This window comes from Tachypleus tridentatus, chromosome 7 (assembly GCF_004210375.1).
Source record: "Tachypleus tridentatus isolate NWPU-2018 chromosome 7, ASM421037v1, whole genome shotgun sequence".
Lineage (NCBI taxonomy): Eukaryota > Metazoa > Arthropoda > Merostomata > Xiphosura > Limulidae > Tachypleus > Tachypleus tridentatus.
The window spans coordinates 66222107-66242230 of NC_134831.1; the positions used below are offsets into that span (position 1 = coordinate 66222107).

Genomic DNA, 20124 nt, shown 5'->3' on the forward strand with positions numbered 1-20124 from the left:
TATATAAATATGTAGTATTGTCGAAAATTGTTATTTTAATTTCGCGCAAAGCTACACGATGGCTATCTGCACTAGCCGTTCTTAATTTTGCAGTGTAAGATTAGAAGGAAGGCAGTTAGTCGTTACCACCCACTGACAATTCTTGGGCTACTTTTTTAACCAACGACTAGTGGGATTGACCGTCACATTATAACGCTCCCACGGCTGAAATGGCGAGCATGTTTGGTGCGAGGGGGATTCAAACTCGCGATCCTCAGATTACGAGTTGAGTCACTTAACTACCTGGCCGTGCCGGGCCAAGAAGTGCTTGGAAAACAAGTACTCTTTGTTTTTAACAAGTTTGGGAAAAAACAACAGAGTTCAATAAATTTAATACTAAATACCCTCTTGAATTAACTGAGTTCATGTACTAGTAGCCTTGGTGAAGCCGAAATCGCGAAAGGTTGGAATAATTTTTTCTATCGTTATTTGGAGAGTAAAGGTAATTTAATCCATCTTCATTTTCTTTAGTGTGCATTAAATCTGCAAAACAATAAAACATCTGCTCTTTAACTATTTTTCTACTTCTATATATTTCCACAAGTACTATATAAAATAAAATTTAATTTAACAATTAATTATACATTGTTTACCAGTATATTTGTAATTAATTAAAAGTTAGATGCACGTGATCGCATGAACTATGCTAATCATCACAATAATATCCAATCATCACATATCGTTATGTAACAAAATGTTTAGACTTCCGTTCACTAGTTTGTATAAAAATTAATAAATAAGACAGAACTAATGCATTCATTGATGCACATAAAATACAGAATGTGTCATTCGCATTACACCTGGCATTGGAAATATTATAACACAATAGCTGGAACCCATCACATAGGAAGAAGTCTGTTTAGGATGTTTTTGACATTTTCTATTTGTGAACTTAGTCATATTATTTTGAAAGTTCTAGTAGTGCTATTAGAAGACGAAACGACTACTTCTTCTATTGTTGTTACAATTCCATCTTATTTTTTGTCTTTCCACTTTAGTGCGAATGGCATGGCTCATTTTGATTATACATGAAATGTTCAGTTTATTCTAACAGTTACCAAAGGAGACATTAATCATATGTGATACACCCCATCTTTCCTATTCTTCTCAGGCATGAGTTGTCTTGAGAAAAGTTATCTGGTCAAATAAGAATAATTCTCTGCTTTTACTATTGCAGAGTAAAACAGGATAATCAGCGTATTATTTTGCGGCTGGTAAATCGAGTTATGTTTTTAATATACAACACTTAATTTTGAGATCTTTTTCTGTACTTAAATTATTTTACCCGTTGAAAAATTTATGGTGTCTTGAAACGATGTCACTTACTAACCATCGAATCTAGCCTTCGCATCTCTGTCTTTCACCTCTTCTTCGTGGTTCTTTGCTGCGTGGCCTTTCCCTCCCTCTGCAGTCCGTGTCTCCGAAGCCTTCTCCAACGCTGCGCATGCACGGAGCACATAAACGTTTACCTGCTCATGCAGCTCCTGCTTGGGTATTTCCAAAAGTCTCCAATACTGAGCATCCAGTTGCACGACATCTTTTATCATGCGTTTCAGCGTTGCGTAGCGTTGTAAGATATTCCGTTCTCCCTTGGAAGTTTCGTATCTGTCGTGCATCGTCGTCAATGACAATTTTACTTTACTGTATGATTCGCCGATCTTGTTTGTTACACTTCTGAGACGCTCGTTCGTTTGTATAGCATCTTCTCGTGCGTTATCTGAAGAAAAAAAAAACATCACAGCAAATAATAATGTAAATATAAATTTTACCATTTTTTTCCACATAATGTATATTTAATTGTTGTTTTGAAACAAGCATAAAGCTACACAATGGGCTATGTGTGTTCTGCCCACCATGGGTATCGAAAGCGGAGTTCTAGCGGTTTGAGTCCACAGGTGTATTTTAGTTATATTCATTATTTATGCACCATTTTCAAAAGCAAAACAAACACTTCGATATCTTGTTAGCTACATTTTAATGTTTTGATTTAGATATTTTATGTAGTTTTAAAAAGCATGATAAACTGTCCTTATGTAAGGATTTTACACCAAATTCCTACATACTGCCTCAGAGCTTATCACTTCGGAATTTTTTTATGTATAAGTACTACCTGTACAGCTTCACATCCTGTAATGCCCGGTCCAGAAGTGGGTTGAATTTTGTTCCTTGTGGTTGCGGCCCTAATGATTTCATCTTTGTTCTTCAGGTTTGCTAGAGTTCTAAAAACAATACATAACTTCAACAGTGAAAAGTTAGCTTGTGAACGACGTGATACCAGCGAAGAATACAGAGCTATCTAGCTACCTGTTAAGTTAATTATATCTACGTTAATTCGGAATTAATTCGCTCATCGTGAACACTCGATAAAATATCAAGGAAGTTTCAAACCTTGCGATTGGCTTGAATGTTTTTTTCTTGTGACCACGGCTCTAATGATAACATCTTTGTTATTCAGATATGCGAGAATGTTGACAACTATTAATACATACTTAAGAATTTGTCTTTACTTTGACTCACTCACCATTCGTGAATTTATTAATAATTAGTTTTGATGTGAATATTTCAGTTCTTGGTGGTCGTTATGTATTATGATTTATCCCAGACGAGTTTTCTATTTATTATGTTACGTATTACGAGCTGAAGTAGTCTGAAACTCAGTCAAAATTGTTATTTGGATTTAGAAGCTAATTATATCTCGATATGTATTAAATTTATAATGTTTTCAACAAGATTTATATATACAGTTTTCTTTCTTAACACAAATATATTTCAATATACAAATGATAATATAATTTATAATAACGGCTATTATAAATAGTTAATACAAATAATGGTTTACGTATAAAAGGTTTACGAACTTACATATAATATTAAGTCTTATTTCCGTCTTGTTTGATATCTTATCGAGGGTTCATGATGAGCGAATTAATTCCAAATTAACGTAGATACAATTCACTTAACAGGTAGCTAAATAGCCCTGTATTCTTTGCTGGTCTCACACTATTTACAAACTGACTGTTCACTGCTGAAGTCGTGTAATGCTACTATAAAAGTATTGATGTATGATGTGAATTTATTGAAACTGAATGTTTTGTCATGCTCGAATCTCTGAACGTTCATGGTCAAATATCTTCAGATTAATAAGCGTTAATTACAGTTATAGATTCCTGACATTATAATATACCAACTGCAATAATATTATGATGCCTCTTGGCACGTCAGCTTATAAATCTTAAATTGAGGCGTAAAAGTTATATTGTTGATTCTTACACTCAAGAATCTTCTACAAATTTAGTGAATAGGTGGGAATTTAACTATATAAGTTAAATGCATTTCTAAATACATATTTAACTAAAACAAACATCGATGTTAAAATAAATATACATTAGTAAATCCGTTACATGGTACGACCACTGCTCTTCTAGTTTTACTAAAAATTCAACCGCTAGCGCACAGTGATTGTCACCAGAGCCAAAATAAGGTTTAGTGGGGCCCTAGAACTAGGTAATATTTGATAATACTAATACTAATGATAAAATCAATAATAATGACTTTCTCTTGTCTCTATTCTGCTAATTTCACAAGTCGTTTTTTTTTTTACTTTAGTCTCTGTCAAGGCCCCAAACAAGGGCCTAGATGACTTTTGCATTGATTTGGTACTGATTGTTGGGTAGTCACTGAATTTCCTGATCACAGAGTGCAAGACTATATGAAACTAGCCTAACCTCACATCCATGGTTCCTCGTGCAGTTTATTCTCAAAATGCACTCTCTTTGTTAATGTAAGTCACCCACGAATAGAAAGATTAAGGGAATATTTTTGCAGTAAGAATATTTACTAACTTTTGCTTTGCTGGAACTTTATATCCACTTGCTGTTTGGAGGTTTGTTGGGTGTTTTTCTGTCATCTCTAGAGGCAATCTACTACGTTTCATTTCCAAATTGGATCGAATTGTTGTAGTTGTAGAACCAGTGTTGATCAATATATTGCAAAGCTTCCCATCAATAAACTCGTGGACTGGTTCCTTTAAATAATGGCCTTCTCATATCATAAGTTTTGCTAATTTTTGTTTCTCAATATCTGGGTAGTTCTTTCTTGTTCCTTTGATCTGGATTGGCTCAGAAACTTATCTTTAGGGTATTGTCTACTTATTATGTTAACAACTGTTGATTTCTTACAGTTTCAGTTGTAATAACCAGATTTCTCACTTCCATAACAGTTCTTTCTTTCTGGTATCCTTTGGGACGGCTTCTTATTTCTTACAAGCTTTATTTTTTAGCTCCTGAAAATATATTTTTTCACATCACTCTTGAAAAACATTTTGTTTTATGGTTTATTTTCTGCATTTTATTTACCTAGTTTTCTAATTAATCCTTTTGCTTTTTTATAAACTATCATCAGAGGGACCTGATAATCAAATACTTTTTGATTTGGTGACTCCATAATTTATAGATGGCACCTTTAGCTTTTTTATCTATGACTTTAATGGATTCAAGTTCCAATGCTAACTGGAGAGCTTTCTTTAAATATGTACACTTACTTCGCTTCAACCTAATTCTTATATCGTCAGTTGTTATGGCTTCTACATGTCAGTCATGTGACAATGAATCTACCATTTCACGAGGAGCATCCAAATAAGGTAATTGGTCAAGCCTTTCCAACTCTTTTACAAGATCAGTTCAGATCTTTTCTATCTTAGGTACCATAACGCGTGACAGATTTTAAGTCGGCAATAAGCTACTTACTATTCCATTTGTTCATTTTGGAAGTTATTTTATCTTGAACCTGTTATTCCTTCAATGGTCTGTATCTTGCCACTATAGTCTATTGGTTTCTCAACTGGATGATATTTTTGAATAAGCGAACTCAATTCTAGAAATGGAGCTTGTAGTGACATAGCCGGAGTAGTCCAGAAAAGTCCTGTAGTAAGTGATGGTACGTCAGTTGCAGTTATGGTAATAGGTGTATATCAAACAAATTTTCCTTTCCCATCGTTTGTAGTATATAATATTGTACGCTGGAATTCTTGGGCAGATACAGAAAAAGTGTGTCTGGTTTAATCTTTCCTTTTACCAATTCTCTGTTTGTACTTCTTTAATCTTACCATTTCACTCTAATGTGAAAATAAAATAGAAATTTAAGTCAACTTAAACTGGACCTTGTAGCTTGTACTGAGTAAATAAAATCCACAATAAAGGTCCTTAAACTGGACCTTGTAGCTTGTAGTGAGTAAATAAAATCCACAATAAGATTGATAATGAAAATGCAGTTCCATAAAGTCATTTAGCCAGGCAACTCCCTGTTACAAAACAGATTGAGGGTTTTCAACAGGTGGCAACCATTAAGAAGTAAGGAGTAACAGAAATGAGTACTAGTCCAATGGCGTTACCTATTGTATTTGAGAAGAAGAAAAATGACTGGTCCACGAGGTTCTGTGTAGATTATCGGAAGGCAAACAAAGTCGTAAAGAGGGATGCATAAAAACTGCCAAGATTTACTATACTTTGGATACTTTATTTGCACAAAAATAATTTTCAGCGTTGGATCTTAAGAATGAATAATGGCAAGTGCAACTTGACGAAGTAAGTAGAGATAAGAGAGCCTTTACTGCAGGCAATACTTTGTGATAAGTGTTTTGTTACTATTATTACTGTGTAATGCATCTGGTACATTTCAATAGATAATGGAGTGTACTCTTTTTGAATTAACCTGGAACGTCGTATTCATCTACTTGGATAAAATTATCACACACGGGAAGATCTTTGATAATGTTTATGATGGGTTACGAAAAGTTCTAGATAGGTTGGAAAAAGAGAATCTTAAGCTACATATTACAAAGTGTGAATTGTTTCATCAATATTTAAGTTTCCTTGAACACATATTTCGCAGACAGGGAGTACCTACAAACCTATTTAATACTGAGGCTGTTCAGAATGGGTCAACATTAAGGAACATCAATTAAGAGGGTTTCTAATTATTGTTGTCGTATTTAATTTGTTCTGCAACATAGTTTGCCCTCTACATAAATTACTTGCAAAACAAAATACGTTTTGTTGAACTACTGATTGTGAACATGCCATTAAATAAATGTGTATAACCAATATAATAATAATTGAGTTATTTCACTTTTAAAAGTGGGAGATCATGACTATTCTGCTATTCAGTCATTCAGTGAGTTAACATGTTTTTTTTTTTTTTATCAATCTGAGCTAAGTAACTTACCATTAGACTCAGAATTTCTATTGAAACGTTATACTTGAAGTTAGGCCTATATTAGTTTCGTATCTTATGTTGTAAATTTTATTAGGGTAACGTTGAACGTGGTTGTAGCTAACGTTTATTGAATAAATTAATTAATTCATTAAAGTCAAGTAGATTGGACTCGGCATTGTTTTTACCAAATGATAAAAACAGGACCCGTCCAATAATAAAACACCTTGTAATAATATATTGGAATTATATTTATTACTTGTTATAGAATTCCTTTGCTACTATAAATGATAATTTGCTAAATTTACACTTAAGCAAATTTTGAAATAAAATATTTTTGAGGAAAAAAAGCAACAGCTTGGAAAACAAATAAAAATCTTAAAATTTCCCAGAAAGAAAATGTTAGCTAATGTTAAAGTTTGACGTCTAAACACAGTTCGATGAGCGAGTCTTAATTAATCACTTTTGATTAGCGTTGAAGTATTATATCCCTATAGAAAAGATATGATAAGGTAACAAAAAACAAGAAAAACAAACTGGAACTGTTAATGAAGCGGAAAGTACATAAGCTGAAGTTGCTTGATATCTCATATTCTGGAATCAAATAATAACATGACTCTCGTTAATGCCACAGAGTATTTACAAACCTGAATCAGCCGATCAATATTTTCCTCTTCGAAGCTCATAATCAATTGTTTCTTTAATACATCGAGTAAAAGAAAACACAAGTATGAAACTTGTCAGTAGACTGGAATAAGTAACTTAATGAAAAACCTACAAATTCCCCATCCCACCAAACATGCTCGCCCTTTCAGCTGTGATAGCGTTGTAAAGTGACGGTCAATCTCACTATTCGTTGGTAAAAAAGTGTCGCCCAAGAATTGGCAGTAGGTGATAATGACTATCTGCCTTCCCTCTAGTCTTACACAAGACTAGACGGCTAGCTCAGATAGCCCTCGTGTAGCTTTGCGCGAAATTAAAAACAAACCAAACCAAGCCTACAAATTATGTCAGTACAAAACGAAAGCTATAACAAGCTACTTTGATTTTATTTTCTTATTCTGTACCTGGTTTTATTGGGGATTTTTTATTGGCCTAATTACATTAAAAAAAGGAACATATCTCCTTCTAAAACATGTTCTTCAAATTAAATCTTTCAACTGTCAGTCTAGATTATGGTGATTCAAAAATAGTGTTTTCGTTATATTGTCTAAACCTCTACACATAAATAGTGCAATTTTCATAAAATGGTTTATTTGAATTTCTTGTAAAGTTACACGATGGTTATCAGCGCTAGCCGTCCCTAATTTTGCAGTGTAAGATTAGAAGGAAAGCAGTTAATCATCACCACCCACCGACAACTCTTGGGCTACTATTTTGCCAACGAACAGTGGGATTGAAAGTCACATTATAACACCCTTACGACTGTAAGAGCGAGCGTTTTTGGTGGGACGGGAATTAGAGCCTGCGACCCTCAAATTGCGAGTTTCGCGTCCTAACCACCTGACCATCCCTATAAAATTGTCTAGCCCAAGTAATTGAGGAAGAAAAAAATGAAACAAATATTTTAGCATATTTTCTTTATCTAGATATTAAGAAAAAAAGATTGCAAAGGGTCTTTATACACTTACCTTAAAGTTTCATCATTTTTGGAGAATTTGGCCAAAAATGATGAAACGAAATAAAATGATGACGATATTTGATCTTATCCAATGTATGAAACTTGGTTTAGACACTTGTGGTTTGTACGACACAGATGTCGCATTGCGTAGTTTTGTGCTTAACTACAAATAAAGAAATTGTTTTTAAAAGATATCCAGTAAGTAATCGATCGAAGGAGTTTCATGAATCGGATAAACGTATAGTTAATTCTCAGTGATGTCGAGAAAACCCACTATGTTTTTGCATATATAGTTAATTCTTGTGAGATTCACAAAGTAAACACTAAGCATATAAAGAGTGTAATAGTTATTTATTCTTGCAAATCAGTTTAATGCTTGATAAAATTTATTAAGCACGTAAATTCTATATACATGCACGTAGAGGTAATGCTATGAAAGAAAAACACTCGCCTCTAAAGGAAAAAATGGTATTTTTTAAAATCTAAAGAAAGTAAAGCGAAAACAAATTATGATTGACTTTCTACACTTAAACTGAATTTTACTAGTTTTATTTTTCTTAGATACCTTTCCATTTATACGGAATATTAGTAAATGACATTAAATAAATGTATTCTATCCTTACATTGTGTTGCTTGTCACGCTTCAACTATAAAACAATTTATTTACAAATTACATGAGGACGCCACTGTCACAATTTATAGAGGCGTTTCCGTTTATCTTTTCTTTTTGTTTTCACTAAAACTTGTATTACGTAAGACTTTTTGTTTAATTATTACATTGAGGCTAATGTGAAGTTTTGTCTTTAAATCAGTATAAGATAAAATTAAGGTGTAAGTAAAAAAAAACAACAAAAAAACAATTTTTGCTTGAATTTTGTACAAAGCTACACGAGCGCTATCTGTGCTAGCCGTCCATAATTTAGTAGTGTAACACTAGGGGGAAGGCAACTATTTTTCACCACCCACTGCCAACTCTTGAGCTACTCTTTTACGAACGAACAGTAGGACTGACCGTTAAATTATAACGCCCCCACGGCTGAGAGGGCGGGCATTTTTGGTGCGATGGGGATTCAAACCCGCGACCCTCAGATTACGAGTCGAACGCCTTAACCCACCTGGCCATGCCGGGCCCAAACAATCAATGTATACCAAATAACAATTGTCCGAATGATGTAGGAACTGACGCTAAGAATTCATGGTAATGTCGTCACCAGGAACAGTTTGAGCGTGTTTTTAATAATCCAAAAGTAAGCGACAAACAGCGTAAATACTCACTTCTTTTGTAATTTTGGAATAAATTTTACTTATAATTTACAAGGCAAGTTACTTATACAAAGTATAAACTTTATATTTTAGAATTCAAGTTCCGAAAAGCACAGCTAAGTTAGTTTATAAGATATTTTTTACCAGATTTTAATAAAGTTGATTATATTTCTGAAAGGTCAGTTGAATACGTCGTTTAAAGCAAACCCCTTGAGATTAGTGTGTACTCTAAATATTCGCGTAGTTATATTTTTCTTAAATAACTGGTAGGAAAAACTTGCCCCTAGACTCGGCTTAAACCATGTATATAAATGTTTAACTAAGTAGGAAAAAGAAAGACGATGAACGATGATTTTCCAGAATTTTCTAAGCAGGTCTCTAATGCTTAATGTCTGACGTATTATAGACAAATAGAAGGTACTTGGATATGTGAGATTCTTTTCTTTTTCTAGAAGTGGACAAAATGACTTATAATGATGGTTCTTAACACGAATTTTGATATATGGAAAAAAAATCACGAAAACCCTACAATTGTAAAGAGTGCTATTGACTTAAATCACGGTTAAAAAAAAGTGTTGATGCAACCTTTTCTGAACTAGAACAACGACAGCACATTATTCAGGACACGGCCAGTATAACAGAACTAAAGTGATCATTATTACGGTTCGCACACATATTTCTAAGATACTAGTTGGATTCCAACATTACTGCCGCGTAGAGAGATTTATATGTCTCCATGTGATCGTCATAGATGTACTCCAGGAGGTGGATACAACAAAGCTAACGGCAGTGCAGGTGGTAGAGTCACAGAAAAGCAACCTTAGATAGAGAAGAAAGCGAATAAAAGAAAGACAAGAAGCACTATACAAATATATATATATATCTCATTGGAAGGAATAAACTTACACACAAGAAGCAAAGGCTTAAAACGTTAAAAAAATTAAGAAAGTTTATTTCTAATTGTTATGTTAATGTTATGCGCATAAAAACAAAACAAAAGAAAACAAGAACACAGAATACAGAAACAAAAATAACGGTAGTTTCAAATAATACAGAAATACCCTTGTTTGTTTGTTTTTTGATGCACCCCCACTGAAAAACGAAAAACAAGACATATGACACTAATGCTTTGAAGAATAAGATTTTAACATTCCAAAGATTCTTCTTTTTCAAAATTTTTATTCAGTATTTTGTTATTTATTTTAACACAAACTTAATAAACATTCTAGCGTTGTATGTCAGCAGACATACCGCTGTGGCTTGTGGTTGAAGTACCGTGAGAAGTTATTTTATTTTTAAACCTTATTCTATAATTAAACTGTTATGTTGTTTCATTCTTACCGTAAGATTTTTATTTGGTGTAAACGTTAACTACTAGATGAGCGGATCAAAATAACTTACGTACCACTAGTCAACCAACTCATCTTTTTCTACAAAAAATAATCCCGAAAGCCACTCAGAATCAGATACAGTATTGACGTAAATGGTGAGTCAGTATCAACACCTAACCCGGCTAAAGAACAGGTGCAATTTCATAACCTTGATGATAGAACTGATCTAAAATAGACAGCATTAAGACATTCCAGGAAGAACAAATCGAGGAACCAAGGATGGGGGTTCGTTGGATGCCCTTTTTGTCTCTTTAGTTACACCTTTATATACCATTTCATTGTTAATATACTTGTCTTTAAACGTTCTTATCGTACGCTACAGTTTGTCATGAAATAAAAATAGATGATTGTAAAATAATACATTTACTAAGGATATAGCTTATAGATAAGTGCAAGAAGACCTCATCTGACGAGTAATCGTTAAAACAACCAGAAGAAAACTGTTCGTTAAAGCTCATCCATTTCATGGTATGCTAATAAGTTTAACTTAGCTAAATGGGAAAAGGTAAAACGAGATAAGCTAAAGTGTCTTTAAGCCTACTATGTTCTAAACAGTAATTTTTTTCATGTTAATGCTCAATGTTGAAAAGGAAGCAAATGGAAGTGAGAAAAACAGTAGAAAAATAAAACATTAATACACACTGAATCTGTAACTCAACTTCCAGTTGATCCAACAAAGGTAAACTATAAATAAAGGAACACGTTCAGTACAGAATCAAAATTAAAGAATATATCATTGTTTTGAGAAAGAAACGTACAACTTACATAGACAATGCATGTACAATATAATAACTCAAGACTGTAAAACAACAACTCTCGTCGGGTACAGATTATAATACATAGTCAAATGTGTTGAGAACGTCTGCGTGTTAACACTAACAGAGACTTTTTCCTGAGATACGAATGAAGAAGAAATGTGTGAACAAAGAAGCTACCCGCGTTCCTGTCAATTAATTCTTCCATTTCTTGCTACAGAAATTGTTTGCTTCCCTGTATTTTTCGATAATAGATCGGATCACAGAACTCATTCGATCTTGTGTAGAAGCCCTTATTACTTTTTGTCACTTCTCTGTGGATACTCTAAAACCTTGTCACGTACACTGAAAGAAAACTTCTTTTCTTGTAAGTTAGGAAAGCTGACTATATAGTGATTCAAGAACAAATATTTGACAGTCAACCTGATATGTACTTGTCAACATGCTGTAATAGTTGCGTGCGGCTTTGGACAAAATGCTAAATTTGATAAATAAATATCTCACGAACCTCCTGGGTAGGATGGAACGGCATAGTTTAAATAATGTTTTGTTATGCATCTATTTATATAATTCATTAAGTAAGAGAGAAAGAAAATGGATGAAAGAGATAAGATAGAAAGGAGTGAAGAAAGAGATAGACAAATTGATATATAATATAAAATCTTCTCTCTTCCAGTGAGAAAATTTATGTGCTTACGAACACGCTAATTGGTCACTGTTTACGCGTAAAGTCCATTTTATTTCTTTTGGGCTTTAGTGAACTCAGAAAAGATTTTTTTTTACCTTATTTGAGTCATTACCATTTGTTGCACATAAAAGTTTGATAACCATCAGTTTTCATAATTACGTCTTTTAATTTTAATCAACCCATTATTTTTCTTTTGTTGAAGCGCAAAGTTCTATAACGTTCAACAGAACACCTTAACTTGATTTTTAAATGTATTAACTCATGCCAAAAGATCAAAGAAAAAAATCGTGCAAGGATTTATAATCAGAAATATTAGTATTATTGGATTATAGAACCATAGCCGGAACAACCTTCTTTCTTTTCGCTATGATTTCGTACATTCAAAATATATAGATAAACAAATATTTCTATACTACATAAGAATGATTTTCTCTGCTTAATTTCCTGCTATGAAAAATCATTTCCTTCGTAAAGCAGATTGCTTTGTCACGTGCACTTAAATCATGCAGATTTACTGAACAAATGGAGTCACGACTAGTCGTTGCTAAGCAACTCCAAGAATACGAAAGTTGATGATCTCAATCAGAATACAGAGGGCGAATACATCGAAATAGAGTTGTGCAACAATTAAGAATCATGGAAACTTAAAATCAAAATCTGTAATATGAAGAGACGTAAGAAAAGAGATACGATAGCACTGTATACAATGTTGAAAAATAGAGTTGACAAATTAACACAGACACTTGTGAATTGGAACAATGTCACACAGAGAACATTTCATTAAATGTTATTTCTTGTTCATTTCGTTTTTTTGTCGTCGTTGTTTTTGAACTCCGTCGATTAAAAAGGAAGAAGCTGGTTAAAAATCGTTGAAATGTAAAATCTCATTCAATAAAGATAAAACCATAACTTTAGATAACATGCATTTTAGGAATGAAAACTTAGCTACGACATTTGATTTCATTGAACGACGATTGGAAAAAAGAGTATATTTTGTTGTTGTTTTGTTCAGTTATTTATATTTTCATGGCTTATCGTTTCAATTATCATTTGGTTGTTGCTTGCAAATATGTGTTTAGTTTATACACACTCTATATTAAAAAATAACTGATGTTTTTTACTGGTACACTTAAAACCGTTAAAAAGATTATCTTATTCAGTTCTTTACAAAAAAAAAGTCGTAAATACATCTTATAACATTAGTAGCAAGCACACTGGTTAAACTTCTTCGCTTCATAACATTCCTTTCATATACTGAAAGGGTGTAGGAACTTCTATACGTTTGAAATTCATAAGCTGTTTCTTTAAGATACGTCCTTAAAGTAGATCAACAAATATTTTATGCGCGAATACATTTAAAATGAATTTCTCATGCGTAAAGGCACATTATATAAAAATATTAGTTGTAGAGAAGAGAGGAAATAACCGTGATAAACATGTGGGTGGAATCACTTGAAGAGACTGGTGTATTAAGAAATAATATTTGAATTCGGTTTCCATTTCTCATCTTTTCAAAATAGGTGTAAATATTTTGAAGCAGCAACAGCGCTGCAGAGGTATAAACCTTAGATTTTTGTTTCTTAATTGAAGGACATAGTTCAAGTGTTTTTATGTGCAGTTGTAAACATTATTGTTCTAGGTTTTAAAACCCCATATTATTTATGTATCATTTAATTGTATTAAGTTCGTTTTAGCGTTTAAACTCTGGTAACTTACAAGTAGAAGTAAACTTTTTTCGTTCTACATATTTTTTATTATTTTGAGCAAAGCTACATGAGGGCTATCTGCGCTAGTTGTCCCTAATCAAGCAGTGTAATACTAGAGGGAAAACAGCAAGCCGTCATCACCTACCGCCAACTCTTGGGATACTCTTTTACTAACGAATAGCGGGATTGGTCATCACATTATAATGCCCCCACGGCTGGGAGGGTGAGCATGTTTGGTGTGACGGGGACTCGAGCTTCGGATTACGAGTCGAGTGCTTTAACCACCTGTTGATGCCGGGCCCTTATTCTACATGAATACTTATGTTAATCTTTATACTTTTAGCTTTATTTTACATCACATGTTTATTTAGAGTTTATCCAATACACGTTTAATCAAGGTTCACCTATGCTTATTTACCCTTCAACTTCACCTAAGTATATTTACTGCCATTTATCTAAGAGTAGTTAATTACGTTTTATTTAAACATGTTTACTCACGTGTTACATAAACACTATTCCCATATTACCTAAGCACGTTTGCTCCCTGTTTACCTGTCACTTTTACTCCCAGATTACTTAAGCTCTTCTTTTCCAAACTTATCTAAGTTTAATTCCAGTTCACGTGAGCACAGCCATACTACAGTAACCCATAAACCTAAAACTCAATTTTTACTTCTAATGAATTACTCAAAATCTACTCAAAGCTTAGGCCCGACATGGCCAGGTGGCTAGGACGCTCTTGATTTGTAATTTGAGGGTCGCGGGTTCGAATCCCCGTCGCAGTAAACATGCTCGCGTTTTCACCCGTTGAGGCGTTATAATGTGACTATCAATCCCATTATTCGTTAACAAAAGAGTAGCCTAAGAGTTGGCGGTGAGTGGTGATGACTAAATTAGGGACGACTAACCCAGATAGCCCTTGTGTAACGTTGGTGAAATCCAAAACAAACTCAAAGCTTAGTTTTACATTTTAATTCATCTTATAGTCAACCTTTACAACGGTTGAGGGCTTACTTGCGTGAGCCGGTCGCTCATCACAAATTTATTTAACCCTTACTTCTTCACGTTCGTGAAAGGTTTACTTACCTATGCATTTTTAAACAACGTTTACCTTTATTGCTAAACCTGCTTTGTCTTACCTCCGTATTCCACCTCTTGAACAAGCTTCTTTACAGATGTGGTGAATTTTCCAACGATATTGGAACCTGAAATTAAAAAGAAAAACAGACCTATTTATATAATCTTATAGAAAATTTAATCTTTTCTTGTGAAATAACATTTTTAACGAACGTATTTTAAAATACATACATTTAACCAGAGATAAAAGCATTAGGCTAAAAATAAGTCAAAGTCACAATAAAAGTTGAAGCGGGTGTGGCCTGGTAAGTTATCGCGCTCGGACTGTGAATTAGAAGATTCGTGACTCGCGTTCCATTGGTGAAAACCAAAAACGCACTCCGCACTGTAGGGACGTGGATACGCAGTAAAAGTGGCAGTCAAAACCTAAACATTGCTAGTAGATGCTGTCAAAGATATAATAGATTAAATACTTTAAATAAAATACAACTTAATCTACATAAAACTGTTGGAGAAATTCAAATGAACTAAGTATATAGCTCCATATGTGCTTAGTCGTTTTATTTTCACAAGATATCATTTCTTGGGAGTTTCTCGTAGAACAAAATTAACGATTTATTTCTGTACTTATTTCTACACAATTTCGTCGTTAAATTAAGCTTAAAAATAATTTTAACTTTCCTGAGCGTTTTAGACTTTCATGTTCTGCATAAGTCAAGCAAAATAAAATAGATTGAAGGCGGTTTCCCGAGTTATTTGTTAGAAATGAGCAACAAATTGATGCAACATAAATTCCAAGAAAACATACCGTCTGAACAGAATGCTTATCAGCTGATTGAATAGTTTATCAGTACTTTTTACACACACACACACACACATATATATATATATATGTATACTGATGTTTATATCCTTTATATAATCATACAAAGTTACATCAGGACTAATTGTATCTAATTTTAAACTCATAGAACGTGTGTTTTTATTAAATCAAAGTCACGTCAGGATACCTGCTGTGTTCGTCGAGAGCAATCCAACCCAGCCTTGTAAATACAAAAACGTACATCTGTCCCACCGGAGAACTTGAACTCGTAGAGAAGAGGGAAGGGTGTCAAACAAAAACATCCACAACCAACTCTTTGGATGCTTTAATTGACTCATTGGATTTACCATCCCGAGAGTGATGAGTGCCAGTTTGCTACTAGAGAGCGCGAATGTCGACCCCTCGAATTCGTAGTCTGACATACCAACCAATAAGCCACGTCTATATGTTTTAATTATAAAGCAAATAATTCTCAAGTGTGGTATATTTGACCCACATAAAAATCAAATTAATTTATCATCTGAGTTGTCAAGAACAAGTAAATATAGAATTTTGATTGGTTATTCTCCATCAATGACGTTCAGGTTGACGTGTCAGTTTCGATTTATTTATGTTATTACGTATGTTATTATGTATGTTATTAAATGGTCGTATGCGTTTATCGCTTTTTCTACTCTTATTTTAGTTTTCACTAAATTTCGAACTGTTTGCTTCTTTAGAATTAAGCACAAAACTATACAATGGACTAGCTGTGCTCTGCTTACCACGGGTTTTAAAACCCGGTTTTTTGTGGAGGTGTAAGTCAGCATACATACCGCTGTGCTATTGAAGGGGGCAAATTTCGAACTGATTGAAACTCGTAGAAGCGAATGTTAAAAGTCGATGTTATTGAAACGATTATTATAAATTTGAAATTCTACGTGTACAATAAACGATTCTTTGGAGAAGGCGGTAAACTGATAACTTCCCAAAATGTAACATAAATAAAAAAAATCTTACATCTGCTAGAGTAATGAATTTTTTATGTCATTTTTTTATTAACGATGCTTACTATTATTACGAATAAATCCGCTAAACAAACTGTTGTTAAACCTTGTAGTTTTAAGAGCATTTTTCTTGAGGCTTAAGAAATCGTATCTTATTTCAGCAAAAGATTAACAGGTCTCCAAAAACTAAATGGAACAAGTGAAATTACTTCAGCTGAGGCCTGGCACGGCCTGGTGGTTAAGGCACTTGACTCGTAATCTGAGGGTCGCAGGTTCAAATCCCCCATCACACCACACATGCTCGCCCTTTCAGTCGTGGAGGCGCTATAATATTAGAGTCAATCCCACTATTCGTTGATAAAAAAGCAACCCAAGAGCTGGAGTGGAGTGGTGATGACTAGCTGCCTTTCCTTTAGTCTTACACTGCTAAACTAGGGGCGGCTAGCGCAGATAGCCCTCGTATAGCTTCATTTGAATTAGTTTAGTTATAACTAAACTTTACTCTAGTAAATAGTATCAATAAGAGTTATTCTACGACCTAACATTAGATCTTTTTTAAAAACTTTGGTGAGATTTTAATATGTTGCACAAAATATTTACAATCGTTGGACCTTGGACTTCCTGAGCGCAACCCAGCACATTAACCACGAGGTTACAGTTAGTTTCAATACATTAACAACTTTACGCCCTTGTAAAGAAACCTATTTCACCTCCGTTCGTTGCTATTTTTTGTACATATGTATACTCCTTTTTTGTTGAAGTTAAAGGATGGAGGGCCTGTATAGTACTTGTATTTAAGCATAAAGTTATGCAGTGGACAATCTGAACTCTGTCCGCTACAAATATCGAAAACCGGTTTCTAGCGTTATAAATCTACAGACATGTCATTGTGCCACTGCGTGGGGAAGGGGGTGCTTTACAGTGAAGTTGATCACGTTCAGAAATTGATTTCCAGTAATATAATAAATTTAAGTTTTCAGTTACCTGATAAGTTAAGCCGATTTTTCTGGGAGTGAAGGTAGTGGTTTAGATTACTTCAGCTATATGTATTTTTGCAGATTGGAAAACAAGAAGAAAGAAAAACTCTCGCGTAGGTAGTTCCTGATTTGTTAATTAATTACTAATGTAATTTTCACATATAATACATTTGACCTACTCTTTTACAGATTATTATCGGAGTTAACCTATTATTTTGATAGGAAAGACAACTACAGACTTAAGAATTTTTCCTGTCACACCAAACATGCTTGCCTTTTCAGTCGTGGGGGGCGTTATAATGTGATGTTCAATCCCACTATTCGTTGGTAAAAGAGTAGCCCAAGAGTTGGCGGTAGGTGGTGATGAATAGCTTCCTTTCCTTTAGTCTGACACTGCTAAACTAGGGACGGCTAGCGCAGATAGCGAAATTAAAAAAACAAACAAACGTAAGAATTTAAAAAGAAATCTTTTATTTTCTTTAGCTTTTTAACTTTCAACTTGTAGATGAGCTGAAAAACTAAAGTTGAATATAAATTAACCACATTAATTAGAAAAGTTGGAACAGTAGTTGTATTTTTTGATAAGTAATTCTTATAAAAAAGTTTAGCCTTAAGATGGAAAAGTATCGTTTGAAAAACCTCCTTACACATACTTCCTCAAAACAATATCATCTGATTACAGCTTTTCATTCTATATTTTATTTTAATTTTGACACCCGATATATTTGCTATGAAACAAACAAAAGGTGAAGTAATGTGATTTAGTAAAGTTTTAACTGTCGCTGGATTGTGTGTTTGTTTTTTAATTTCGCGCAAAGCTACACGAAAGCTATCTGCGCTAGCCGTCCCTAATTTAGCAGTGTAAGACTAGAGGGAAGACAGCTAGTCATCACCACTCACCGCCAACTCTTGGGCTACTCTTTTACTAACGAATAGTGGGATTGACCGTCACATTATAACGCCCCCACGGCTGAAAAAGCGAGCATGTTTGGTACGACAGGGATGCGAACCCGCGACCCTCAGATTACGAGTCGCATGCCTTAACCCACCTGGCCATGCCGGGTCCTGTCGCTGGATCGACTGCTGATTTTCAACAGTATTTCTGTTCTGCTGTATTAGCAATAAAATATATGACACAATGTAACGGGGCGTATTAATTACCATAAAAAAGATGTACGAGTTAAAATACATAAAAAATATCAGCTTAAGAAGTATGAACTGTTAATCACCTAGCTGCAACGAAAACCTGGACTAACAGTTTTCAAGGGAAATACTCGGTCACTTGTTTGTTTTGAAATACACTTATTTAGGACATTTATTCTTTATATCAAGTATTTCGCGTCTTAAGCTAGAAGATGTCATTAAATGGTTTGAAGTTAGTCCAATAATGCAACGTATTTCGTTTACAACTTTACTTACAAGAACTGACTAAGTCTAGATGGATAAAGGGTATAGTTTTATAAGCCTATTTTTGTTTACGTTGTATCTGTATACCATTACTTGGCTAATGTCTCTCTTTTCGTGTTTATTTGTTTTTATAGTGGACGAAACGCTTGACCAACTGTCAATAAACCTGTCATGAAAGGGAGTAACAAAGAGGGGGGGGCAGTGTTCAGATCTGACACCTCGTGGAGGTCGCTGTAACTGTCCTGTCCCTTGAATGTGTGTGTCTGTATATAAAAAATCTTAAAAACTATTCAGTGGCGTACTTCTTAAGTCTCTAGGCGACATAAGAATGCAAATGCTACATTTTTCATGTAATCACCATTAATCTCGTTTCTTCGAAAACATAATTAAGTCTATTGATAAAAAATGGACATAATAATAAAGATAATAATAAAATATGGAAAGTTAAAATCGCAATTATTTCATCTTTACTTCGTCACTACGCAAACAAGGATTTTCATTGATCGTTTTGAAACGATCACCACAGAGTGATTCGTTTAGTTTATTAATTAAAATCCTACTGAACTAGAGATTATCTCAGCGACAGAACTTTCACTTTTTTTTTCTGCGGAGGAGAAATTTAAGAACCTATACTTGCTTGTTTGACTCTAATCTCTTCATTGAGATCTGTAGGGGATCAACTTCGACATTTCTGTTTTCCTCCTTTCCTCTTGCACTGGTATTTCGTTGCACTCTTTAAATGTTTAACATACAGAGATGACTGTGTGCTTGTTTTGTTAGATTTCGCGCCAAACCACAAGAGTGCTATCTACGTTAATCTTCCTTAGTTTTGAAGTTATAAACTAAAGGGAAGTTAATAGGTCAACACCAACTAACGCCAACATTTTGGATGCACCAAAGGAATAGAACACCATTACTCTCGCTTTAATAACGTATTTAGGGCCCCAAAAATGCGAAGTAGCCCATGGAACTTCGGATCCACACTCTAGCACCCCTACTTAAGATGAAAGATGAAACTACTTCCCTGTAGCTCATCGATAAGTTTGAGGACTTATAATGTTATAAATCGGATTTCGATAAGCATGGCGAGTACATCACAAATAGCTTATTGTGTAGTTTTATGCTTGACAACAAAATTTAATGTGCACTAGTTCGTGACCTAATGAAACGGTTCATCCACA

General features: G+C 34.0%; 1 protein-coding gene across 1 annotated transcript in view; it reads right to left on the reverse strand.

Moving 5' to 3' along the window:
* The window catches only part of LOC143255866 (uncharacterized), a 93217-nt gene that overhangs the window by 7534 nt on the left and 65559 nt on the right, over positions 1 to 20124 (reverse strand). Inside the window, exons 2-3 of the mRNA XM_076512206.1 lie at positions 14813 to 14878; positions 1370 to 1756 (exon numbers count right to left, since the gene is read on the reverse strand). Coding sequence (XP_076368321.1) covers positions 1370 to 1756; positions 14813 to 14878 — 453 coding nt within the window. The remainder of the gene's footprint in view (positions 1 to 1369; positions 1757 to 14812; positions 14879 to 20124) is intronic.